General features: G+C 34.7%; 1 protein-coding gene across 5 annotated transcripts in view; it reads left to right on the forward strand.

The window, feature by feature from the left end:
- BBS9 (Bardet-Biedl syndrome 9) overlaps positions 1-27,441 on the forward strand; it is a 311,238-nt gene that overhangs the window by 40,498 nt on the left and 243,299 nt on the right. For 2 of the 5 annotated variants that reach the window (XM_055707280.1, XM_055707282.1), the window contains 7 exons: positions 46-268; positions 1,259-1,388; positions 17,585-17,766; positions 21,057-21,133; positions 23,438-23,491; positions 26,465-26,567; positions 27,330-27,434. In XM_055707280.1, the coding sequence (XP_055563255.1) occupies positions 46-268; positions 1,259-1,388; positions 17,585-17,766; positions 21,057-21,133; positions 23,438-23,491; positions 26,465-26,567; positions 27,330-27,434 (874 nt within the window). The remainder of the gene's footprint in view (positions 1-45; positions 269-1,258; positions 1,389-17,584; positions 17,767-21,056; positions 21,134-23,437; positions 23,492-26,464; positions 26,568-27,329; positions 27,435-27,441) is intronic. The other 3 variants (XM_014276303.3, XM_055707281.1, XM_055707283.1) reach the window with 2 other exon arrangements.

Raw genomic sequence — 27,441 nt, forward strand, 5'->3', positions numbered from 1 at the left:
CTTATGAGTTCTGAACTTTCTCTAAGTTTTGTCTCTAATATGCAGCTGTCAACTGATCTCTGGAACACATTTTTTCTTCTGAAGGTGGATTGGGTATTAAACATCGGAGAGCAAGCACTGGATATATGCGTTGTCTCCTTTAATCAGGCAGTTTCTTCTGTTTTTGTGCTTGGTGAGAGAAACTTCTTTTGCCTTAAGGATAATGGGCAAATTCGATTCATGAAAAAGCTTGATTACAACCCGAGTTGCTTCATTCCTTATTGTTCAGGTTTGTAAAAGGAAAATTCAACTTTAACTTTAGCTTGGTTACTTTTACAGCTAAGATTTCTCTTTTCCCCTGACCGAATAAATTTATTTCTCTGAATAAGCTGTTGATTTGTAGAAAATCTGTGGAATCAGAGCTCTCTTTTTGGATGAGGCAGGTTTATTTTCACATGTTATTTAGGGTGAAGTGTCATGATTTTAAAAGTCTAAATAGATATTTTCTCATTACCAAATAGAGCTACAAATGGAAGAATGAGAGGTTTTGGAAGAGTAAAATAATGTTTGAGGATGTTTTGTTATTTATGGATAGTTAAAAAAATCAAATTCTACTGCTAGGAGATGAAACTAACAATACATTGTGTGGAAGCAACTTGGTTGGAGGCTACTATAGAACTACAGACTCTTAATACCTCTTCTTCATTAAAGTTTCAAAATCTATCTGATAAATTTTTGACACCATGTCTTATTTTAGACTTAAAATCTAATTTTAGAATTTATAAATATGATCTTAACAGTCTTCATACTTTATACTTTTCAATTAAGTTATTCTATAAATAAACCTTATAAATGCATACACCTTTAAACAGTATTCACAGGTCAATGAATTAATGAAGAGTGTAAGTAGCTGATATTTACCCTATCATATGTCATATGATAGATATGTATATCTATCCTAGCATGGCAACATGGCAATTAATGAGTCTTTGCTTGTCATGTTTTAAATTACCAAACATGGCTGGCTAAAACCTTGGGAAGTTGTGGCATGTGTTGTATAGTATGCAACTGAAATTGGTACCTATAATTAATCACATATGTCCTTGGTTATTGTCAGTGTAACTTTCATAACTTTTGACACTTTAATTATATTAAATTAATTTATAACAAGTAATGGCTTAAAAGGAAAAGAAAAAAAACATGTAATGATATAAGCATCAAAAAAAGTACTGGCTTTTGAAACCCTTTAATCCTAAAGCTGTTTTTATATCTTTAACAGTGAAAGAAGGAACAATAAACACGCTAATTGCAAACCATAGTAAAATGTTGAACGTTTATCAAGATGTTACACTGAAATGGGCCACTCAGCTTCCCTATATTCCTGTATCCATAAAAGTAGCAAATTTACAGTAAGTAACTTGTTAAAGTTTACTTTTTTCAGTTTAATTTCCAGTTGTGAAATTTGCTTCTAGATCCTAACAAACAGTTCTGAGGTATGTAACAAATAAGGTGGCTTGTAAAAGGAAAATTCAAAGTGTTTTTTCTTTGTTTTGTAAAATATTCATTTTATTAATGGACATACTGTTAATTCTAGAAGAATACTAGAATTGCTGTACTGTGCTTTAGATTTTCTGGGTTTTTTTGAGTGAAGGTAACACCTGGGGTCTTGTAGCTCCAGTAGAGTAGTTTCTTCTTTAAAAGAATGAAAAGTGAGGCTTTGCAATCTGGTTAAAATCCTTCCCTGAGACAGGAAAATAGAGAATCTCACTGAAAATCTGTTCTTCATTAAGCATTTAAGAGCATATGAATCCCAGAGATGATTTGTTGGAACAGGTTATTAAACTCTGATGTTAAACTTTGGAAATCAAGGAACTGTTTAAATTGCTGAGGATTGCACTGCAACAGACTGAAACTTTTTGGAAAATATGCATAAGACAGGTGAGGGAAAGAACCGGTTGGCCAGGGGATCAAGTATAGAGAAATTATGATGTATTGATAACTTGTGCTGAGTCTGTCACTGAAACAAGCAAACTACAGAAAAGTTTGGCTAGTGTTTTTACAGTCCATCTTATGCCTGTACTGTGCCACCAGAGCTGTGGTGGGTGCTGGCTGACCAGTGCCTGTGACCACATGGGATGCAGTAGAAGTGTACTTGTCAGGTAGATTATTCCTGATCTCCAGCAGGCTTGTTGCTGTGCCAACATACGCTGGATTGTTGAATACTTGATCATAAGTCATGCTTTTTATCTCACAAGAAACGAAAAAGCAACATCTGACTAACTAGCTCTACTGACTTGCGGGGAGCAATCTGAGGGATGTGTGTGTTTTGTTTGATACTAATGGTTACCTGATTTTTTTTTTTAATAATTTGTAATTTTTTTTTTAGACTCTCTGGCAAGAATTGTACTGGCTTTCATCCAGCAGGTCTTACAAGTAGAATACAATGAATAGTCTCAATGGGCCCGTTAGTGTAAACCAAAATTATGCAGGATATGACAGTACAGATTTACAGTTTGGAAAAAATGTTTTTGTCAGAAAAAAATTGAAAAAAGCATTGATTTTACAACAGCAGTTTGTACTAATATTCATATCTACAGTTATTTATTTGGAAACTCATATTATTGAACCAGCTGTTTCAATAATGCCTCTAAGAAGTTCATGCAGATTCTGCCTGTTCCACGTGAACTTTTAACACGCAGTAGTTTGATCTTGGTGAGAATGTTGACAGCCTCCTAATTTGTCCCAGATCATTTTGCTAGATGGGTTCAGAATTCCCAAGACCTACTAATGTTAGGGTTTGATTTGGGGTTTTGTTCAGTTGGGATTGGAGAGACATCAGTCTGTCTCTCTTTATACAGGTACTGTATACAAACCTTTTTACACAGGTACTGATAGATGAATGAAGGCCTGTGTGTCTAGACCCCGTCGTCTGAAAGGCAGGGAGCAGTCTAGTGCACATGTGTTTCAGAGCTATGCTTCTGTATTTCTATTTAAAAATGTGGTATGCTTGTACCTCTTTCTGACATTAAAAAAAAGGTTAGCTAAACAGCAAAACCCAGTAAAGCTTATAAAGGTACTAATTTGGCTTAAACAAAGCATATGTTATTAAAAAGAAAAATAATTGGAAAGGGGATTCTTTGTGGGTCAATGTGATAATGATTTTCTAATACTCCACCCAAGAGAGGCCTCAGTCTTAGTTGGGACCTCTGGGCACTGCTGTAACAAAATAACATTAAGTACCTCAATAAGCATACAGTTGTTAATCCTACACTGCTGAGAGATTGAAGTGCCTTAAATATGTTGTATGTCAATTAATTACTTTCACATCCTTTCCACTTTTATTGCAGTAATACTTAAAAAGTCAACTGAGCATTCTGAAAGCAATTGTCTCTACAGATCATATGTGTTCATCTGTATTTTCTTGTTGGCATGATGTCTGTTACTTTTAATGTATGGCTCTGGCTTTCTGGATAAGAAAAACATTATTAGAAGCTATTTTATGTAAATCCCTTGGTGCAGGGGTAGTGATTGGCTCATAAAAGCAATCATATACTTTATCCTATAATCTTGATAGTATATTTCTAAGATCAGCTGTTCAAGTGCTTTGGAGAATTCAGCTAAATAACTTGTGTTTCTAGTGTGTGTCCCTCCTTATTCTTTATGCATTGATTTTCCCTATTACATTAATGTGAAATGCAGTATTTCCCTATTGCAATATCAGTATGTAAATAATAATAATAACTCACTACAACATTTGGGACTACTTTCATCATAAACTTCTTGATTTCCATAACATTTTCAGAAACATGTAAGAAAGAATAGAATCAAAGGTAAGTGGTTACTTATAATATTTTTAGTGAGGTGTTTCTGCACTCTAAAAGTGATGTATATTTAAGCTGTTGAACTACACTTTTTTTGCCTTCTGTTAAAACTTGAATGTTCTCTGTCAGGAAATTGAAAATTTTGTATAAAATCTTGTGATCAGAAACTTGAAGTAGAGGCAAAAATGTGAAAGTTTGCTATTATGGGTTTTACCTCAAGATCTCTGTAACTATGATCACTGAACTGGAAGTTCAGTTCTAATCATTGTTATAGAAGTTTGCCCCTTGTTTTGTTGGAATTTTATATTCTGGTTCTGTTAATGTATGGGAGTTACTGTTTATGACATTGTTTGAATGCTCCTACATGCTTAAAACTGCCTAGACTGCTTTAGAGATATATCGCTTACAGTGACAATTTGGATTAATTTAAACAGCTTAGGACTTTGTCTCTGCACAAATTAATCTTCCCATTGATGAGCTTGCTAGGACAGTTACATTTTTGCATTCTGATTTTGCATGATGATTTGTTGTTATCCTTAAAGTTATGGCTGTGCAAAAACATTCTCACCGATGCTGAAACTTGTGAAGAAAATGGTGTAGGTGTTCTGCCAGAATTGATTCAAAAACCCCAAACAACCCACCCTTCTAGAGTAACTTGAGAGAAACTATCCATATGCTGCAGTTATAACAGCTGTGGGAAGTTACACAAAGGAGTTACAAGAATTCCTATTCCCCTCCCATTTTCAGTGTTGAAATGGTAATTGTGATCAGCAGTGTTTGTTTGGTATCCACCATAATTATATAAATATCTTCTTAGCACTGACTTCAAAGTCCATTCCCTTTTTGACTTGCTCTTTAGTTTGCATTTTTCTGTTTCATCAGAGACCTCATCTCTAAGACCCTCCTTGTACCTTCACATCTCCTTTGTGAAGGAAATTTCATGAGCAGTATCTCTTATGTTTATAGATTATACATTTTATGAATTTGTCACTTTTTGATGCTTCCTGAAATGTGCTAGTTTTTCCCTCCCCTCTCTCCCCCTCATAATTCAGATAATTGTGTGGGTAGCAAGGCTGTAGGATTGTGGTTCCTACACAGAGTTCCTGTTAGCTAAAGTGCCTCATATGAAAGTAATTTTCTTCCCGTTAGCAGGGATTTGAGCCTGCAAACACAAGTGACTTAATAGTCCCCCACCAAAAAGGTGGAGTATGTTTGTCTGAATCATCTGAAATAACTTGTTCAGAAAGTAGCAGAAAGTCCATTTTTAAGGGCCTATCACAAGCTGTGTTTGTTTTTCTGATCCTGAATTATCCTATCTCCATATGCTTGACCATAAAAGGTTCTTGGGGTAGATTAGAATACTTAGACAACTACTTTTCTATTTATTTGACACTAACTCACTTGGCAAAGCTGTTCCTAGGAGTACCATGTTTTTTAATGGCTGATTGATTGCATTAAGTATTATTCTGACCTGGCTGGCCTGAAACTAGAACATTATGTTAAGGTGCTTTCAGTCTGAAGCAAAATAGCTCGTGTTGCTAGCCTCAGGGATGTTTCCATCACAAACATCTGAAATTCCCCTGTGGGTTGAGCTAAAACCACACAGAGCATTATAGCTTGGACATAGTCTCAGGAAAGGGGTTTCTGTTTTGATCACTTCCAAGTTACAAACCTGTTTTTGTGATAGGAAAGCACGAAGCCTTTAAATCAGGGACTTTGTTTCTTCTGAACATTTTTCAAGTTCAGTAGTCTTAATTTTAATACTTGGTTTTGTTTGTACACAGCCTTCAAGTTATATCTGGTAAGCCTGTGAATGCTAAAAGGTAGCCTGACTTTTTTTCTTTTAAACTGAAATAGACTGCAAGCTTCCTCAAATACCTCTTTTTTCAAGTCTGTATTTCATGATGTCCCTGATTTTGGTTTTTTGTGCTTTCAGCTGTCCATCAAGAAATGAAGTCTGGTGGTACCTATATGGCAAAAGAATGTTGATTTCATGTGGAATTTATCAGCAGGCACAGTCCTAACAGTAAACTAGCCTTCTCTCAAGGTTTAGGGGATGTCTTATGGGAAAGGTATTCCTTCCCCCTTTATTTAATCTACTGGGGACTCTTAAGAATTTAGGCACCAGTATATCCTTGGGCTTCATGTTTAAATGAAGGATGTTTTCACCTTCAGTCACATTGGAATTTGGTTAGAAATACCCAAAATAAAAAACTTCAGTCACCTGTAGTGCTTGTCTATAGATAATCAAATGCATTGCATGTGTGGTGCCTCTTGCTTTTAGGAGCTACATCTGGGAATTAGAATGTGGGAATCATCTTTCTTACGTGAGCATTTTATATGTACTACTATATCTGTGAACAGAAGGACTTTTCTTCATGGAAGAAAGATTCTTGAAGCAAATAACCCACGAAATAATATGTATGCCTTGTAAAACGTGAACTTCCTTTTATTACAAGGGGTTGACAGGCATGACCAAGTTGGTAAAAGTTACTAGAATATTTGCTTTCACATTCATTTATTTGACAGATAAATATCATTTTACTTGGTAATGAAACAGCGTGTTTTCTGAAGAGGAAATATAAAGCAGTCTGGAAAGGATTTTTGTACAGAAGTAATTTATTACCTTTAAAGAATACGAATTTCTGAGTGTCTTAAAATATTAAATTTCCAGAACCAAACTTTTTAGCTTGACTTAAGCTATTAAATACATTTTCATTATTTGAGATGGGGAAAAAAATAATTATCTTCTTTAAACTAAAGTAACTGTTGAAAATCCAGGAAATAAACGTAGACTTTATATGTTCAAGATGGCAAGCAGGGCTACTTAGTAAGCTTTATCCACACTTTAACTCTTCATGGACTTCAAGTCTGCCTAGGTTTATACCAGGGAATAATCCCATAAAAATATCACAGGGTCCCATGTCTTCACCACTGGTTCTGTTTTGCTCAGTTTGCTGTCAAAGTGGGGTTTTTTCCTGCTCAATGCTAGCGCTAAAACTGACTATGGCATTTGAAATTTACTTAGGTAATTTTTCTTACTGCTTCTCTAGGTATGATCACTACAGGGTTGACTATAGGGGCCACGCCTGAGCTCCGAACATCAGTGTTATGAACTACCAGCCCATTAAGAATGTATCATATAGTAATGTCGTTATCAGCCATCTCTTAAAGCCAGATACCCATAGACTTTCGGTGTTCATGTTTTGACTTATGCTGTTATGTATTTCATTATAGATTCTACTGAATCAGAGACTTAAATAAATTTAAAGTCACATAGTGTAGGCTGAGATGCAGGAAATACTGTGGCTTACTGAATCACTTTCAGAGTTACTGACTTAAGATGCTATAATAGTGTCCAATTTTCTTACTACTTGTAAGACAAAATAAAGTAATTCTGTAGGTCTAAAATTTCTAATGTTGTTCTTGTATGAGTCCTTCTTCTCCTTGCAGAAATAATAAAGAAGCAGAGGCTAATGAAGGTACTTAAAATAATTTTCTATGTAATCATTTTAATTAGCATTTGAATATTTATATTGTCCCATATGGTGCTGATAGCTATGGCTTACTATACTTTCCTGTCTCTTGGAAGATCCTCACTTGTGTTAAGGTTATTATAGGTGCATTACAAGAGAGTATTTTACAATATTTTTAAATAAAGTTAGTTTTGGAGACAGTGACTTCTAATTTTCTGAAGCGATAGTGTCTTGCTGTGTCCCGAGTGATCATTTTACTCCTAGCTACTCTTTCATTTTTTTCTTGCATCTTTTCTAGTAAAAGCATGTGTAACATGCCTAACAGATGGCTAGTGTAAAAAGATGTGTACATTGTTGTTTAGTTATCTAGTCATTTCCAGCCCATTTTGCTTGAAGGTAATAATTTCTTGCTACTTGTCTTTGACTTTTCTGTTTTACCATGTTCTACTACAGGCATGTGGCATTCATTCTTTAATAACCAGAGATGACTGCTTAAGGATACTTATAGATCAAAGTAGGAAGGATTCTTGGCCTGACAGTCTGATGTGCCACCTTTGAACTGTCAGTGTTACTGTTGGCCTTAGCTGTTTGAGACCATACAAGCAACAATGAATGTCTGCAAAAAAATTCCTGGTGCTTTAACTCTAGGTTCAAAAGGATATGTGAGGAGGCAGTGGGTGATTTTTATGGCTTAGTAGCTTACTGTGTATTCTAATACTCTGCTCCTGTCCAGTCTCTTGCCATTAGTCTGCAGCTTGACTGCAAGGCTGAGAAGTATTATTCTGGTGACAGTGACCAATACAGATTGTTGCTACGCCATCTCTGGTGCACTTTAAGCATAAGCCAAATGGTATGTGCTGCTGCACTTCAGGATCTTTAATCAGTTTGCATTTTGAAGGGAAACATGCTACTGAAAGATGCATTTATTGTTTATTGCATTTAAAAACAATCCCATCTTCAAGCCAACACAAAAAATTTAAGAATTTTAGTTTTTGGAGCATACATCAATGCAGAGACTAACTTTTTTACCTTCTAGAAAAATAGTTAATACAATACTTCTTGGATTTTCTGATTCATTAGTATTTCATAACCGTAGAATGACTAGTGAGAAATGTGTGGTTTGTATACTTATTTGCCTATTGAGGTATAAAGTTCCTAAAGACTGTTGTTTGCTGGCTTCGTAGAACCAAGACGTGTCTTCTGTATATGAGTAATAGTTTGAGCCTGACATAGTTAACATGTTTGTAACTTCATGGCACTTTATCTGAATAAGTTTATATCTGAAGTCTCTGATTCAGCAACATGTCTCCATAAATAAAAGAACATCACTTAATTTTGTGTCAAAACAAAGACTTTAAATACTAAGTCCCAGGTTTGAACTCATATGTAGCCCAACAGAATGATCAATTTAATTTAAATGAGGTATGTGAATCAAAAGATGGGAGTTCAGAGCTCTGGTGTGTAGCCATTGGTTGAAAATGTCCTTTATGAAGTTTTAGCTTCCAGTATTTGTTAAAGAAAACTAAAATCTGCGATCAGTTTGCAAGTGAGAAAATACTGGCCTGGTCCAAATACGAACTTGAAATTAAAACTTGTGCTCTGGCACAGAATCATAGTACATTGGGTGGTTAGATGAATGTACTTTGTGTAGCTGGGCTCTCCAAACAGTAGAAAGGCAAGAGGAACTGAATTTAACTGGAAAAATTATGAAGAAGTATTGTAGTTGAATTAAGTATATAAGGTGTAAAAGTGCAATCACATCTAGGTTAATAGTAGGTGGAGTCAAAATGAAACCCCTCTCATTGAATTTTTTAGCTATCCAAATGCTTGAAAATACTTTGTTCTTCATTCCAGCCCATCTGTTATTCCTTATTATAACTGACATCACCGCAGCTACCACAACTGTTAAAGAATCACCGTATAAAAATGGCAAAACTTACATATAAACCCAGCAAAACTTAGCACTTATTACATGGTTTTATGGAAAGAAAACTGCAGGAATAAAACTTTATAGTTTATTGAAAGATTTTTCCCTTTTCTGTACAGTAATACTGTAATAGAATCAATGCCAGTTATGACGCACAGTATGAACCGTTCAGTTATATATGAATATATATAAATTTTTATTTGAGTGTTCTGTAAGAATGTTGCCTGATCAGAGAAGTTAAGTGCAGAGAATTCTAGAATCTTTCTACTTAACCATAACTGCATTTTAAAGAAATGTTTTTATGGAGGGGGAAAAAAAATAATTGTATTTGTTTTTCATCAGTAAATTGCCACTGGATTGTCAAGAGATGGCAACATAAAACATTACTCTTTTTAAAGGCTTTTTAAAGAAATAACGTTAATGTGTGTAGCTTAGCCACAAAATATGAATGTGATTGTATTTCTTTTATCTTAGTAGGATTCTGATCCTGCAAAAGACATAGATATGCCAAATACTATGCCCTGCATATACTGTGATTCATGACTGGGCTTTCTAGCACGTTAGTTTTGAATTATATTTACTGTATGATACTAAGCACATGCCCATATTGCCAGTTCTCCTAATTTTATTACATGTCACTTAGTTGCTTTTTCAAAAAGCCTACTTTTTACAGTCATATGATTTTGTAAGTGTTTCAACCTACTTTAGAATAACACTTAAAATATTCCTACCCTCGTGGTTCTAGAGAAAGCCTTGGAAGTGTAAATTCTAACTACTCAAGAACAAGTTACTCCCCCTCTAGTACTGAAAATAAAATACTTTTAAACAAATAGCCTGGGTTTTTGTGGTCAACCTGCAATTTTTCTGTGCATGTTCATGTTGTGACGGAGTACAGTGTGTGTGTGTGTGTATATATATATGTGTATTAGGTTCTGAACTCAGTCTTGGAGTTGGTTATTGAGGTAGGCTGGAGTTTATGGAACTATTGTGACACTTGCTGTGCCCATGGAAGCGCTGGACATCTTGTTTGAAAAACCGTTACTATGAACAGTCTAAGGCTGTTGATTTTGAAGGTCTTGATTATTATGCTATGAACATGAAAGACTTTTTTTCATACAAGGACCAGTAGGTGGGACATTTATGTTAATGTATGGAGATGAGAGTCAGCTGGCAGTGCGAAGTGCCAGAGATGCTTTTAAAGAACAGCTTTGCTCTTTACAAAACAAGGTGAAGGGACAATGGTAAGTATTGTTAAAAGTAACAGTGTATGCACTTTTTCCTGCCTGAAATGCTGGTGAATTTTGAAGCTTGCAGGCATATCACTGTTACACTGTGAGGAGAAAGAGATGGAGATTAATTGGAGTTGAATGTTTTTAGAGTTATGTAATTATTCAATCCTTTCAGAATAAATCTGTGGTAAAGACACATCATGGTTATTCTTGTTAGCCTCTTTGTAGTCTGTCTAGTTTTCCTTGTGACAGTTAAGAATAAGCTTTATCTAAACCAATAAACTTTACTAGAGTATAAATCTTATCAGTGTAACACCTTGTGCTTATTTAGTCAGAAGCAGAGGTGCTAGGGGCCTCTCCAGCTTGCTTGGAGTGAAATGGACTCTAACCATTATCTTCAAGTGGGAGAACAGAAGGTTTAGATGAAGGATAAACTTTTGAGACCCGCCATATCCTATAATCACAATGCTTAGCTGCTACCTTTTGGTATAGCCTTTGAGCCTTTGGAAGCTGTATACCTGTCTTGCCAGTGAGCGAGTTTGGCCTTGAAACAGATTTTAGACTTCAGGTGAAGGAGATGCAAATGAAAAAATATGTATTACTTCACGTAGCTCTTGACAGAGAATGAAGCATGGAGAAGTTTTAGGTATGTCACAGCAGGTCTTGATTTCTTTCTTACTGCTATCACTGGTACTGTCATAAATGCAATCATAATGTAGTTTCTCTTGTTTCTTGTTATTTGGAGCTCTGACCCAGGGGCTGCATTCTTATTTAGTTTTCTTATCAGTCCTCACATTTTCAATTCAGATGATGCCAGTAAGTGTCAGATGTGGAACTGTGATAATAAATAGTGCAATGTGGAAGTTGTGAACTTTTCCTGGAATATATTATACTTCAGAGCTTTTTACATTTTTTTGCCTAAAGCAAGATCATATATTTCTGGAGGCCTCTGTCATCACCCTGAATATACTGTTTTTATTCTACTTGTGACAAATACTAATTTTAATATAAACCTGCATCTTGTATTGCTGGCTACTTTAGTTTTTAATAAAACTTTCACTGGTTTTGAAATGGTTTTGATTTTATATTTTAAACAACATGAAACTAAGTTTTTTAATCCTTCAGATAAAAATTAATTTTATGTGTAATTTGTAGCATGAGCTTAAATCACATGTCTAGCCTGCCTATACTAGTATGCGTGTTCCCTGCCTGAAGGAATCAGAAGTTGATGTCATGCATGGATGTCTGTCCCTCTGAATGCATCTTTAAATCTTAACCTGTTAAGATACACTTACATCTAAATTGTCAAGCTATTATATTGACCCTATTACAAAAAAAAACCCACAACAAAACAACCACCAACCTGCTTCATTTGATGTGATATGATATCTTTTAAGGCTATTCTGTGTGAGAGCTCTGCTGCTTGGCTTGCCTGCACAAGCCTTGTTGTGCTGCCCCGCAGATGGCAGTAGTGGTCTGGCAGAAAAGACCCCTGACCCAAACTTTTGTATTAACTTGACAGTAAAAGTAAAACCAATTAATTTCCATTGCTTTTTAAATTTTATTGTTTGACAGAAGATGCTCCTTTTTATTTGATCACTGGATGGTGTTTGGCATATTAAGGCAAAAAGTGTCTTTCAAAGAGAAAACTACACAAGCTAGGGACGTGTCTGAATTTGTTGTTCAGTAAGGCACTAGACTGTTGTTTTGTGGTATGGTGTCACCATGTAAAGGTGCTGGTGAAAATGTCTTCACTACCAAGTAAAAAGAGTGAAAATACTTTGCAAGACCTGGAACCTGGAGAATCCTTCAAGTGTCAAAAATGGTATCACTTTGGCCAACTGCAGGTTTTATTCAGTTCTGACTCTCAGTGGATTTCAGTGCTTATAAGAGGGGATAGGTGTTCACCTGTTGTTCTAGACATAAGTTCTCTCTTTTTAACTGTTTTTCCACTGGTTATCAAGACAAAATCGTTTTGTTTCCCTCTTCCTTTTACATATATCTCATTATTTTTTTAACTAGATTTGTTAAGTGGTTTTCTGTTAAGATCAGCAATCCTAAACTATCACATAAGTGGGAAACATTAGCACTCTTCTGTAATGTAACAGCACAAATTATTTACCACGTAATGATATTCAATATAATTATGTATTGTTGAACAATTATAATTGAACGCTATATTTACATTGTTTGCATGTCCTCTGCAGAATATGCAGAGCATATTATATATATAACATAAATAGCCCTAAAAGGTTTTAGTTTCCGAGAGCAGATGGCCTGTTTTCATGTGTAATAGCAGAATGAGGAAGTCTTACAAGTATTACTTTTGATGTAAAGTTGACCAAAAATATTTTTTTTAATGAGGAAGGGATGCTCAAAGGAGCTTTGAGGGTGCTCCACAGATACCCAAAACCAGTTAAAAATTGGTTGTAGTTGGCAATGAGTTGCACCATGTATACTTAAAGTACTCAGCGGAAGGTCTGATTTTGGAGTGTGTGTTAAATAAGAGTAAGATGGGCTTTTGATTTTTGCTCTCATTAATTCATGTTAGAAAATTCTTGTAATTTATTACTCCTAGTCTGATCTTCCTTCAGCATTTTATGAAATATTTCACACAGTTACAGCTAAAATGACATTGAAATGGTAGTGAGACTTATAACAATTTGGTTTTTCCAAAGCACTAAACTTAAAAGTGCTATTGTAGTTATGCTTTTGCATGTAATTTCTTCAGAGGATGATAAAATGAAGAGAGAATTAGATTCAAAATGCTTCAGCACAATTCAGGAATTAGTTTCTTAATTTAGTATTTTATAAATAGTACATTATCAATAAGGGACTGAAAATAGTATTGCAGAGATCTAATTTTCTAAAATGATTGATATGAGTAATATCAATTAAGACTACTTCTGCAATTGAGGTATAATTTTATGTGCTGTTATAAATATAAATAAAGATGTAAACAGTGTCAATAACCAGACCTTGTCCTAAGAGTTGTCCAAGGCTTACCTTGTGTCATTCAAGTAGAACTCAAGGCTTAGCTTGTGTCATTCAAGTGGAACTCAGAATTACAGATTCAACTTCTAAGTCAATTGCTTGAGTAATCAGTTTGGTATTATATAACTGGAAACATGCAAAGCATTTTAATTTCTTCAAGAATTATGTTGTGAGCAATTTGTTTTGTAAGAGAAGACCTACAAAAAGCATATGCCATTATTATTACCCAGAATCCAATAAAAGATAGTTTTAAAAATTATTACCATATGTGTGTAGGAGTTGCTTTGTACTGTAAAGTTATTTTAGATACCAGAATAATTTGTTTCATACTTTGAGTTCCTTACTGTTAAAGTGTCCCCTTAGATTTGTTATTACTCTGACTATTGTGTGATATATAGTAAAAAAATAGTTTACAATAAAAGAAATTTAACAAGTAATTGAAATTCCAGATTGTGTGCAAAATGTGCCAAATGAAGTAATGGTATTTGCAGGAATATTGTATGACTGCAGTAGCTGTAGGGAAACTGCTATAAAACTGTTAAATATGCTTCCCCTCCCCTTGCTGTCTTTAACCACAGTTATAAAAGCTTGAGAGAATAAAGCAGTCTTGACTGGCTGACAAACATTCCAATAGAGAAATTAATGTATTATAAATCACATGTTATAATGGTTACCCAAATTTTTCTTGTTGTTTCTATTGATGTACAAATTCATGGACAACTTTAACAAGGAAAGATTACTGAAAAAGGCTGTTTCATTTTTGTATTATGTTTCATGTTGAACAATCTTCTTAGAACCCAGCAAAAAGTAACTGAAGCAAAGGAAAAGTGTCATTTGTAATGCTGCTTGCTTAAACCAGTGCTTTTGTCTCTGAGCTAGTGCGGACTTAAAGGATGTCATGACTAACAGGAAAGTTGGTTGAAATGAGTTTATTTTAAGACGGAGGTTTTGAATGTGCATTCTGTAATGCTGACATAAACTCAGAAGTAAGAAAAGTGTAATTCATATAGGAGAATCACCTCACGGGTCGGAGTTAATTTTGTTTGGTGGTCTGATTATCTGCAGATGACTGCCAACTTAAAGATATGTAGGAAGGACTGTATTTACAAACCAGTTTTGAATCTATTATACTGTAGTAGTATATCTTCAAAGATTTATTGCTAACAGTGTAGCTATGTTTTTTTTTCCTGCCCTTTGATTTACATTCAGATGTTCTCACAGATCTTTCCTTCTTAGCTTAACTGGAAAGAAATTTTAAGATGGTCCAAAGCCATTGCTGGAGAATTTTCCAAATTGTCTCATTTTCAGGTGTCAGTTTTCTTTCCTTGGTTGTGGAACAAGCTCATGATGCAGTTTCTGTTGTCCCATTTTAATTTTTTTATTTATTAGTAACTTCATTGTTTGCTTAACTAAATAGCAAAGTTTGTTTGCTACCAAATACACTGGGGCAGTGTATTTGATAGTATGGTAGCATCTGCTTCAACAATATCCCTTTTTTAAAGACTTACTGTGCCCATGGCCAGTGTAGCAAAAGTCTTTGCAAACACTTGGCAAGCATTAAAGTAACCCTATACATTAGGTGTTATTTGCATAACCTTACCAAGACCCAAGTATTCACAATAGTCTGTCTCCTTGCTTTGTCGGTATACGGATCTCAAGGTCAGCCCAATGTATTTATTCCATGTGCCATCCAGAATTCTGTGAATGTTGCACAGATATGTGTTCTACAGAGTTTTTTGGACATAAGGAAACTGGGATGAGCGGTTCTGCATGTAAGCCCAACAGGCTCAGTCCTGTGCAAGAAAATCAACTACAGTCAGCAACAAATATTCAAGCAGCCAGAGAAACCAGGACTCTTGCTTAGTTCTTCTTGCTCTCACTTTGACTTGAGAGTTTACAATTTGTCAGAAATAATGGATGCAACCCTCAAGCTTACAGGTCACAAATAGGCCATCACATTCACTGGACTGTTGCTAACAGGTACTGGATATTTAAAATGAAAATCGGTATTGTCTTCTACTTTCTTTTCTTAAAGTATTTGTTGGGAGAGGCTTGGCATATCCAGCCTTATGGTGCTCACAAACACAGCTTGCTATTACAGTTTTCTTAGTTTTTGTAGTGAATGCTAATATATGTTAAAAATTGCCGCGGTAGCTAGAAGCTTTTCTGTGGCAATAGGAGCAGTAGTCCGAAAAGACAAGACTGTTTCCGTTTAAGATGAGCTTATGTAATAGATAAGGACAACAGTGTGTTTTGATCCCTGGTGTGTGTGTTCTGTTCCAGAAGGCAGCTCAGATTTGTGTGTTCCACCTGCAGCGAAGGACTAACTGGAGATACCTGTTGTCCAAAAAAAACCCCTAACCATTCATTCACAGGTCAACCAGCAGATTTATTTCATTCACTGAGTAAAAATCACTTTCTGTAGGAAGAGAAAGCTCAAACTTACCTGTGCAAATACTTATTTGTATAGTGGCCAGTGGGGTCTTAATTTCTGTATGCAGTTATAATATAACTGTACAGAGTTCAGATGATCTCTGTTGCAGCATAGTTTTTCCAGAGTATTTGATTGTAGTTTTGAAACCAACACTGGATTGTGGCCTTAGTGTTCTGTAAAAGAGCATTTTGGCCTGTCCCATTGGGCCATCAGTTATCCAAATTAATCTGTGATACCTGTTTGCCTTCATAATTGCTATTACCCTGGAAAAATTTGGAATAAGATTTCTTGTCTGTGTGTACTGGAGCGATGCTACAAGACAATATAGGAAACCAGAAAGAATTTTATCTTTTTATATAGCTACCTGTTTTTTAATGAGGATTGTACCAGAGGAGGTGCTTGAAAGGTATCAGCATATGTAAGTTAAAATAATTTTTGTTAATTCTTTATGAATTATAGCTTGAACACATATAAGTTAAATGTTTTACATAGGTTTAATTAGTGGGATAGTGAATTAGGCTTTCTGATAAAAATTGAGATTTATATCTAAGAAATTTGTCTTGGCTTTATATGACAATCGTATTTGTTTAAAAGGTAGTGCTTGCTATGAGATATTCTAAGTATGGAATAAGAGCAAATTACTGTCATGAACGTGTCACCTCATGATTATGAAAATAAATACATGATCTTTTGAAAAAGCTATGAAAGCTTTTAATTTTTTTAATAAAAAATAAATGGAAAGTTCTCTGTCTCATAACTTTTGCTGTTAACATCGGCATCTGTGCTAGTCTTTCTTTACTGTTTAGTTCCTCTTCTGTATAGAGGTAACCTTCAAATTAAGCAAAATGTTGGCAGTACTCCCTGTTGTTAAATTGTTATTTAACAAAATATGTTAAATTTTGTTATGTTAACAAAATAAATTGTTAAATAGTTTCCTAAATCTTGCATTTGCACGGTACATGATCAGATAAACAAAATGAGTGAGATTCTTATAGGAATAAGTTCAATTAAGTACTGTTCCCTCGAGAGAAGAGAGACTATAGTGTAGCTAATAAAACACTCATTTGTATCGATACAGAGTGGTGTAAGGGGAATGTTCTAAATCCATGTGGCTTCCTTTCAGAAAGATACTGTGGGGAAGAGGTAGCCAGGATTTGAACTGAGCACAGTAGTTGCAGTAGCAGCCAAAGAATGGATATGGGGAGCTACTGATACCGTCAAAGTCCTACTGCTGTCTTCACTGTGAACGTATTCTATCCATTTGTGATTTCTTCTAATGCATCCTTTCCCTTCCCTTACTTGATGTTCCATTTAGCTAATTACTCTTCCTGCATACCAACCTAAAGTATCCATACTTCAAAAAACTTAAGTAACAATTTGTGAATAAAAATGTTACAATTGTACTGTCTACTCAGCTTGTTTGCTCTGATCCTTTCTTTCACTTGTCTTGATTATACAGATTCTGAGATATTTGGGTGATGTTTTAGTCATCTGTCTAGCACAGATTGGTTTTTAGGTGTGATTGCAATAACTAGGAGTAATATTAATAAACATATCTGAATTAAAGAATAAATATTGTTGTTTTCGTTTGGTCAAAGAATCTCAGTAAAAACAGGAAGTTCTATTATATTTGTAGATGGGATGATAGAAGCAGTATAAATTCAACGTTATTGCTGCTGTGATTCTTCCCCATTTCTCAATGAGCTCTATTTTTTTTAATGCAGAGACTTGAAGGGTGTTATAGTCACTCTCAGTGATGATGGGCATCTTCAGTGTTCCTACCTTGGAACTGATCCTTCACTCTTCCAGGCTCCTAAGGTTGATTCTAGGGAAATAAACTATGAAGAACTTGATGCTGAAATGAAAAAGCTTCAGAAAATCATCAAGGAAGCCACAAAAACACAAGGTATGCTTCTCTCTTTCCTGTAGTTGTATGTACTTCTAACCACCTGACTTTCCTTTTAACACTTTGAAAATAAACTAAAATATTTTATACTTAAACCATAATTAAATTTCATGTAGGAAATGTAGCTTTTAATAAAGTTTAGATTTTAATAAAAAAATGTACAAGCAAAATCCTAGACTGTAAGGCCCTTGGGTACAAAGCTTTTTCTTTGTATTTTTGTAATGCCTGTTGGAAATTTCAAGATATTTATGTCAGGTTGCAGATAATTCTTACTAGGGCAAGGGTCAGAGAAAAAACTGACAGTGCGTGTACTACCCAAAGGCAATAAAATGAGCTTTACAGCAACAGTCTGATGTACTTAAGCTTCAAAGAGAGAAAAAGTATTGTCAAATTAAGTTGTATTATTACAAATGGCTTCTTAAGTCATGCAATTAACAAAGAATTACTTTTGTTAAAACAACTTTTCTGTTGCTTTCAAAAGTGATTGTATTTGAAGAATATGGTGAGAGATATCCAACCCCAAATGACTGATCCTGATAAATTCTGGAATTTACATGCATTGCTAATAACTTGCATTGCTTTGGTCAAGGGTGGGACATAATTTCTAGAGAGTTCCTTCAAAGTTTGTGTTTTCATAACTGAGTGTTTAAACAGTGTATCTGACTTGCACAGGGAATTGGAAGCATGTGATTTTACAGGAAACTATGGAAAAATCTTAAATTAATAGAAAGAACCAATTAAAATCTTTTCCTGATGATAGTTAGCATGAGATTAAAATACGCTAAAGAAATAGGCGTGGCTTTCTGTGTGAAAAAGTGAAAAAGCTGACAGCTGAAATCCTTAGAAAATAAGAAATATGTATCTGCAATAGTGAGCTTGATTCTACAAATCCAAGATTTCTTTTTTTTTGTAATTGCATATAACTTTGTCCATTATTGTGATCGACTAATATGAGCTTTTTAATGTTACAAATCCAGTAATTGGTTATTTAAACATATAGATGTGGGTAAATTCCATTGATTTTTGAAGGCAGCCCTTCTTTATAAGTGTTTGACAATTTTGTCTGGCCATCATAACCAAAGGAAAGAAAAGCATGATGGTAAGAATAAATCCTTTCGAAGTGAATTGATTTCGGTTTGTTAGTTTTAACATACTGTGTGGAAGATAGAGAGCGAAAGGAAATGTAGCTGTCCTTTAGAGCTTTTCTAATTACTGTCATGGTATGATTGACAAGTTTACTGTGAATATTGTTGGTCTTTTCCCCATTCTATCCTTTTCTTAATTCTTTTTCTTCCTCAATCTTTCTAAACTGATCTAAGGTGTTACAGTGGTGTTTTCAGATGAGTTTTTATGAATGCTCTTTTCATTGTGGAGATGCTCTCATGATGTTGTGTTTGGCTTTAACTGGACGTGAAACTTGTGAGAAAACCTTTTTTACAACAAAATATTTTACTTAGGAAAAATGCCTTTCAATTTTGCATCTTTTGCTTTGCTTTATTTTGGCTTTATTTCTTAGAACTTTAGCTAAAGTCTTAAAAACACTGCTAATCATCTCTGGTTGAATACAAAACACTTCTGAACATTGGTCACCATGAAGTTAATCACAAGTATGATCTTTAAAATGAGCCATTGACTCGTCTGTCTTTTGGATTCACATTTGTGCAGTAAGAGCTTGTGTTGTTTTGAAAATATCTACCCTTATATGGAAGTAATTTTTCTTGTTTCATTTTGAATTCCAAACATGGAAGGTATTTAGAATTAGATCATCATATAAAAAAAACCTCCTTAGAGTAGTTGTTTCCATAAATGTCTTGTATTTCTGTCCAGTGCTGACCATTAAACTGTTGAACTTAAGCTGTTTTATACATTTTGAAGAATAAGGATTTACATTATAAACCGAGGAAATATTTTAAAATCTTAACTGTTATACTAACTTAAATCTAATGTTACTTGCATCAGTCTGGATGACATAAGTGATTAAACATAGGTGTTTTGGCTCAGTTTAATAGTAACGAAAAGCTGATGCTTATATGTAAACATTGGTTGTGATATCTGTCCTATTTCTAGTAGAAAAATGACTGTATGACAGAGGTTGCATCATAGTTTGCTTGAAGAAGTAACCTGAAGAGAAATGGTTAGGAAGGGATGGAAAAGGAAGATATTTTCTTATCTGTACAAGTGGAATGGATTGTGCTGAGCTATGTGTGATTGGCAGAACCAGTTGTGTGCAATTGCGGCAGTATGAAACAGGCCTAAGCTTCTTTAGTAGGTGGTATTGGAAGAACATATTTTTCTATTAAAGGGAAGCATTTCTTTCTGAGCAGGAGGAAATAAACACCTATTTTCTGTCTTCATCAAAATATTTTCCCTTGATCCTCTTGTTAGAAAGAGATAATGTGCTGCCTACTAGTTCTGGGTCACTTGCATGACCCTATGTGTAATGAAACTCTTGCAGCTTTCTGAATGTGCTCATGCTCTCAATTATTCAATTAATGGTGCAATTTAACACATTACCTTACATTAAGTCTACTGTTTGCTACTTCAGGAACTTTACATTTCCTGTTTGGATTTCTTTTTCTAATATATTTCAGAAAAACACAAATACCTTAGAGCTTGTTTCTGGGCTCTTAAGAGCAGATTATGTGATCCCTCATGGTTTTTAAGTGCCTAGCTTTTAATCTTTACATTTTTTTTATGTATGTGAATCTGCATCAGGTTTTATATCATGAATGTGAATGATTTTGTAGCATTCTTTGCCTTGTATGTTGACAGTCCTGGAAATCATCAGGTAAATGTATTGTAACCAAGCCCCATATAATGTTCTGTACATAAAACTTCCATATTCCTTCTTATGAAAAGGAACTTCTAAAATCTATATTAATTTTAGTCTATTAGGCACTTTGTGTCTCACATCAAATTATTTAGATGAAAAATCCATGAGATGTGTGGTGTGTATTTTGGAAATAGTTGTTTATTGTAGGTATATTAGTATATGCATGTGAGGACAAAAGTTTAAAAATTCCTTACAGTCTCTGAACATAATGGATAGTAGGTATAAAATCTTGTTACAGAATGCGTCTAAACCCCAGGTTTAGGTTGTCTGTAGAATTTTATAAAATTGGGACATCTCTTTCATCAAAAATCATATGCATTGTAATTTTTTTCCTTTACACTAGTACGTGTAATGATGTAAGTCTGAAACTTGATGCTGTTGAAATTGTATTATTTTTTGAAATGTGAACTGCATGTTTCTTAAAGAAGAGCTGATTTACTTTTTATTTTTCTTTCAGATATTTTGCCCAAATCTGAAAAACACAGAGATGTAATTGTCACAGCAGAAGTTTCACCAGATCTGGATGCAGAATCAGTATGTACCTGTATAAAAAAGAAATTACTCTGAAAACATTGGTTTCATACATAAGTAAATAATGCTTGATCATGGATAGTGACTACTACATATTTATATTTGTGGGACTGAGCTTCTGCATAGCCCCCATTTTTCCATCAATTAAAATGCACTTTTGTTAATGATTTTAACTAGAATTATGAAAATCATTTAGTATCGTCTGCTGGGGACATTTAGGTTCTTGGCTAAGCAAACATAAGTGAGCAAGAACTTAGGATCTGGAATAGCTTTGTAGAGGTTAGAATTTGTAATGGTGAGCAGTTAATAATGGGGTGGCAACAGCCAAGTGTTACGCTGTGTATCTTTTAAAGATAGAATAGGGGAACCACTGAAACATGCATTGTAACAAATGGTCTCTCTCTGGTAAGGCATCATTGAATATTCTCTGATGTGGCAGCCTAAATTCATCTTGTATATACATGTAGTTTGTGAAAATTAAGATTCAAGAGAGCTTATATTGTCTCTTAAAACTTTTCACTTAAACATTGCAGAACATACTAATTGTACTAGAACATGTATAATTAGTCATTTCTGGCCACAAATTTCTGCAAAAGTGATTTTCAGGGCTACTTACTGTTTAAAAAAATACACAAGGACCTGTTTTTTAATACTTTTACATATATATTTGATGTATTTATTTAAATTCTGTTATGATTACTGCTGCTACCTCTACTACTATTACTCTTTGATAAAGACACCTCTCTGTAATTTATGCTAGTGTCCTAGCACTTGTCTGCTGAAAAAAGGATGGTGTGACACAGTCTTGGCTAGCTGCAATAGTCTGCTCAGAACACTTCAGAACTGTTAGGTCCACAGAATGCTCTAATGCTGCTGTGCTTATTCGCTCAACCTTCCAGATGCAAATGGCCTGTTTCTTATATAGGTAACTCAATATATCAATAAAACCACAGCCTTGAATCTTTATTTCCCAAGGCTGTCCATATATTTTAGCTTCCTGTGTGGTCAGCTTTTCTGGCAGTTCTGTCAGTAGCCATCTAGAAAGGAAAAATCTGATGGGATGGTTCATGGGGAAGGATCAATACAGCAAATGTGAGAACAATTTTAGGGCTTCTGCAGTGATCTTGCAAACTACAGGCTTGCAGATATGACTTCTGCACAGTTCGAAATAATGATGTGTGTGGTAAAAGCAAAGAGGATATAGATATATTAAAATGGATTAGATAAGCAAGTGGAGGACCACTATGGTTATTTAACACCCACCACCTCCTGTGTATGGCCTCTGATCCACAAAGTGCAGTTGATTTCTGGAAGTTGAGTATGGTAAGGATCAATCTCTTTGCACGCCTGCTATTGCTTCAGGATCAACCACTGCTCACCAGAGACAGTGGGCATGACAAGCCAGTATGAAAGTAACTATCTGATTTTTATCTGAAGAAGATATACAATGTACAAATGAAAGTCTTATTTCTAGAACCTAGAATGCCTACCAGCTTCCTGACTGCTTAGGAACTTTGCAGGTGTGGACTGGCATGGTGGGGCGAAAAGGAGGGTGGGTAAAGGGCATCAGATTGTTCTTAGTTTACTCTTTTTATCATGAGAAGTTATAAGTTCAAGTCAGTAATTCGGTATTATAGTAGAAGTGAAGTCTTTAAAATAAAAAAAACCTAAACGAGCAGAAATGTTTTCTGAAACTGTAGGGACTTGCCTGTTTCAAAATGAAAAGTAAGCATAAAATATGATAGTAAAATAGACTGCAAGATCAAGATGAATTTTGAGTTAGATGGAATTGCCTATTGAAATAGAAATTAGCAGTAGCAAGATGTTTACTACAATTTTCTTTTGAATTTCAAAATACATTTTGGATTTTAAGATACTGTATGATGATTTCATGGTACGTACTATGGTGTGTATGTAACACATTGCCAGATTGGAAGTCGCCTTTCCCTACTGAATAACAGAAGGTATTTTCAGAATTTAAGTAAATACACAGAGGAAAGTAGTGTGCCAAACAAAACAGTTTTGAAATATTCATATATACATCAGAGTGTATTAGTTTCTTATATACACAGCATTCATGACCTTTTGCTATCCCTTTTGCAGGCAATTTCAAACAGAGGCTTTACATTTTCAGAAGGAACTCAGAAATGTATTTTGTGTATTTTAATCTGTCACAGGAATGATAAGTCCTTTACCATTAATTCCCTGTTTACCAAGTTGATGGTAGGAATGTAATATTGGATTTATTGTGTTCAGTCATTCATGTGTAATATTGAATTTGCTCTGTTTTCATCTTTTTCTTCACAGCAAGCCATTGACAGTGAGGTAAAAGCAGAGTCAGTACCATCAGTCACAGTAAAGGTACTGTGCCTAACTCAAACAGTAGCATTCAAATAGTGGTGGCAAATTTTAACAAACCTGTTACTTAGTGTCTTTCACTTAGATCATGAAAATGAGTAAAATTTGAAATGCAACACGTAGTTAATTCTTGTTCTTCTTAGTATGAGAAGGTGTCATTCTAACAAGCCTTCTGCTGAAGTTAGAAAGTAATTGGAGTTTCATTTTTGATAGGCTTATCAAGAAGCAGACACAAAAACATTATTAGGATGGAATGAAGTTGTTTTTGAAGTTACAAGAATATTTTTTCCAACACTTTTCGAAGGCAATGTTTGGTTACTTGAAATGTGAATTTTGTTATCTTTAGCTGCCTTTTTAGTTGTCAATATGCAGAAATGGACTTTCTTTTGTAAAGACTTTCATAGTTTTTGCTACTGAAAAGAAAATCTAGGAAAATCTAGTTTGAAAATTGACATTATTTCAGTCCTCCATGAGAGCTGCTGCCTGTAACTGATCCTAAAGAAAGTATGTATGAGTGCTGGCACGTGCATGTGTATGCCAGTGTATTTCTTAGTATTGCCAAAAAAGGGTCATGATTTTTATTTCTGGGTTTGGGAGGATCTTCTAGGAATATCAGTGGAGCCTTATTTTTGAGAACCTTGCAAGTTCTCCCTCTGTCTTGAGTGAAAAGTTCAGAGAGTAGTTGGACTGTTTATTGAACCAATTCCTTTACACTAATGTGGTTTAGTTGTACTTGGTCCAACATCTTTTTCTGCATTTTTTAAATGCTAAAACGATATAGTATAATATCCTAATCCTGGTAAAGTCTGTGATAGTTTTCCTCAAAGAAGTTCAGATGAACAGTATTGGACTTTCAGTAAGGCTATTTGTGAATATAAGGGTACCTTAAAATGTGTAACGTAAATTTAAATTACCTCCAGAAAGGTACGACTTTATCAGCCTTTAATTTATGTTGGAGCCAGTATATTGTGTGAGTTATTACAGAGAAAAGTATTGTGATTATAATTATCAAATTTGATTTTTGGAGAGTGGTAATTTCAGTATTGAGAACACAGGTAACTCCCATTGCTCTCCATCATCTGCTCATTATTGCTATTGTAAGGCCAATGGCAAACACTGTTTAAAATGAGCATGGATGTGTTTATATATTTCATAAGCTTTTAAACCAGAAGACTTTAGAATTTCCCATTGTTTTCTTATTTATGAATCTTATACCTTTTAATGAAACAAAAATAGTAAATGTAGGGGTTATTGTGCATTCAGTTTTTTCCAGGATATTTTTTCCTGTGGTAATTTAATTTAACTGATCTTCATATGTCTCCATTCTAATTAATTGCAGTTGATGAAAAATTCCTTTTAATTAATGGATTCAACTCTTTAATATTTATGAAGTTATAAGCATTGGTTCTTATGTAAGTAAGAAACAGTTGTACGTTATGGTTGCATGTTATAACTTTTGGTAGACTAATTTGAACTTAACCACAGAATTTGGACAAATTGAGAACAATTCTGATAAATTTTAAAATTAAATATTTTCTTGATTTGTACAACTGCAACCAGTGCAAATGTATACCTTGCATGTCTTCTGCAAAGTAGGTATATGTTACTAATGAATATTATTTGGCCATTGTAATGGTGGTTGTTGTACCCGCAACATCTGCAGGCAATGCATTATGCTCCAAAAAAAGTCCAGAATTTGTCACACTTATTTTCATATTAAAAACCTAATTTTAAAATTTATTTTTGCACTAATGACAGGCCTATCAGAATAGTTAACAAAATTAGATACTTTTGGCAAAAGTTTCTGAGTAAGAGGGTTCTTCACTTCAGGCTCTTATGTGTGGCAGAAAGCTAAACATAATTGAGAAATGCACTGAAGTAACGTTTGCCAGTAACTTTAAATGTCACTGTCTTGATGACAAATTTTGAAGTGTGCAGCCTCATGTCTTCATGTTTTTAGCTCATTTAGCTGTTGATTCAGTCTTCATTGCTCATCTTACCGAGATTCTGCCTTCAGAAAACGGGGCAAAGTTTACCTCATGTATACGCAGAGGTAGACGTGATTCTTCCTTTCTAGCATTAATAGCGATGGATGTTCTGAGTGCCTATTTGCAGCCCAAATATATTGTTAAATCAAAATAAATGTTGATGTTAATTCTGTTAAACTTCCTATCACTTGACTCATTTTATAACTAATAACATTTTCCTAAACTGATTTAACCTGTCTGTAGTGAACTCCTTGGTAGAACAGCAATACAAAAGAGATAATAATAAATAGCAGGTACGATCTGTGTATATGCAGACCACATTCAGATCTCAGTCACTCCTGTACTTTCATTTTAGATTTGAATTAAGTACATTCTTTTGATAGCCAAGAAGTAACTGCCTACAACAGAAGCAACCAGGGCTACTCCAGGTTTATGGTTAGATCAGCTGTAGAGTTGTTGTGCTGGGTATCCTATAATGGAGTTTTAGAATTTTTTTGCCGTATAAAAACAAGTAGAACTTGACTCTGAAATTGTTCAGAAGACGATGCATTGCTTTTCGCAGTTAAAGGAAGTAATTTCTTTGGTTAGCTTTGTTTTTATTATTATTATTTTTTTTATTTCAGTCACCTGAAAGAGGCAACTTTTTATTATTTACAACAGAACAAATGCACATGACATCTGTCAAATTTTAACCTTTTCATTATGCTTTAGCATTAGTTTGTCTTGGGTTAAAATCACAAAGAACATGAGAAAACCCCTCAGGTTTTTGCAGCCTTTCATGTTACTATGTTCCATCATTGGCTGTAAGTAAATCAGAATTGTAAAAGAAAATACTGCTTTTGATGTTGAAATTTGAAGTTCTTAAATATTATTGCTGAATCGCTCTTTGCAATTTTTTCATATATTTTTGCTGGTTATGTTTGTTTTCTGCTATACAGAGATCAATTTGCTGCTTCTGTTAAATACTTCTTTATGTCACTTGATTTAGATAACAATACAGAGCAGAGTGACTGCGCAGAAACCAAACCTGGCAGTATGTGTACAAGCTCCATTAGCAGTGACCTGTGACCAGTTCGTCTTTGATGATTTAGGTAAACTATTATAGTACCATTACAGCTATTGTATCATATTACTTTTTCTGAGGATGTTTGAAAGATACAGTCCAGCCTCCATCAAGTGGATTGTTGTTGATATATGGCAGTTAAAGCAATTACAAATTTGCCTTGCCTGCACGCTGCAGCTTCTAATTACTGCTTGGTGGAGGAAGATAGAGTAGAAAGGAAGGTTGCTTCCTTGATTGCAGTATGATGCATGGCAGGTGAGGAGAGGCAGGGTGGCAGCTTCATGATGGAGTAATGGCTGCAGGTGGGATTGCTTTGAAGACTAAAGGGAGCTGAAGCCCAGAGAATTGTTTCCTGCTGCCTCAGTTGGGCCTGCAGATCATTTCTGTCCTGCAATATGCGGTAATGATCCCCATTGAAACTGGGCTTTACTGGCTGCTGCTCTCATCTGAAAGGACAGTTCTTACTTTTTCTCAACATCTGACAGGAGCAAAGTGTTGATGGCTTTGTAAAATATTAAAATCACAATATAAAAGTGCTCTTTTTTTGATATTTGTGTTCAGTGTGCTGAATTGCTTTACTGGTTATGCTTCAAGATAGTTACAAGCTGGGGGAGAGCATTTTGCCTTTTACAAATTACAGAACTAAAGAAAGCATGTCCAGTGATTTGATAAAGGTGAACTGATGGAAACAACTATCATAATTTAGTAGAGTATTTCCCAAAGTGCTAGAAAGTATGTTGCTTTCATTTGGATGCTCCTATCACTAGATTTAATTTTGTATTGTTTTTAGAACCAGATTCATCTGAAACTGTGATGCTGTCTGTCTTTTTGAAGGGGAATTGTTCTCCATCAGAACTCGAAGGAAATTGTTTGGTTTCATACAATAGGCCAACAGGTAAGTC

The sequence above is a fragment of the Falco cherrug genome, chromosome 4 (assembly GCF_023634085.1).
Source record: "Falco cherrug isolate bFalChe1 chromosome 4, bFalChe1.pri, whole genome shotgun sequence".
Taxonomy (NCBI): domain Eukaryota; kingdom Metazoa; phylum Chordata; class Aves; order Falconiformes; family Falconidae; genus Falco; species Falco cherrug.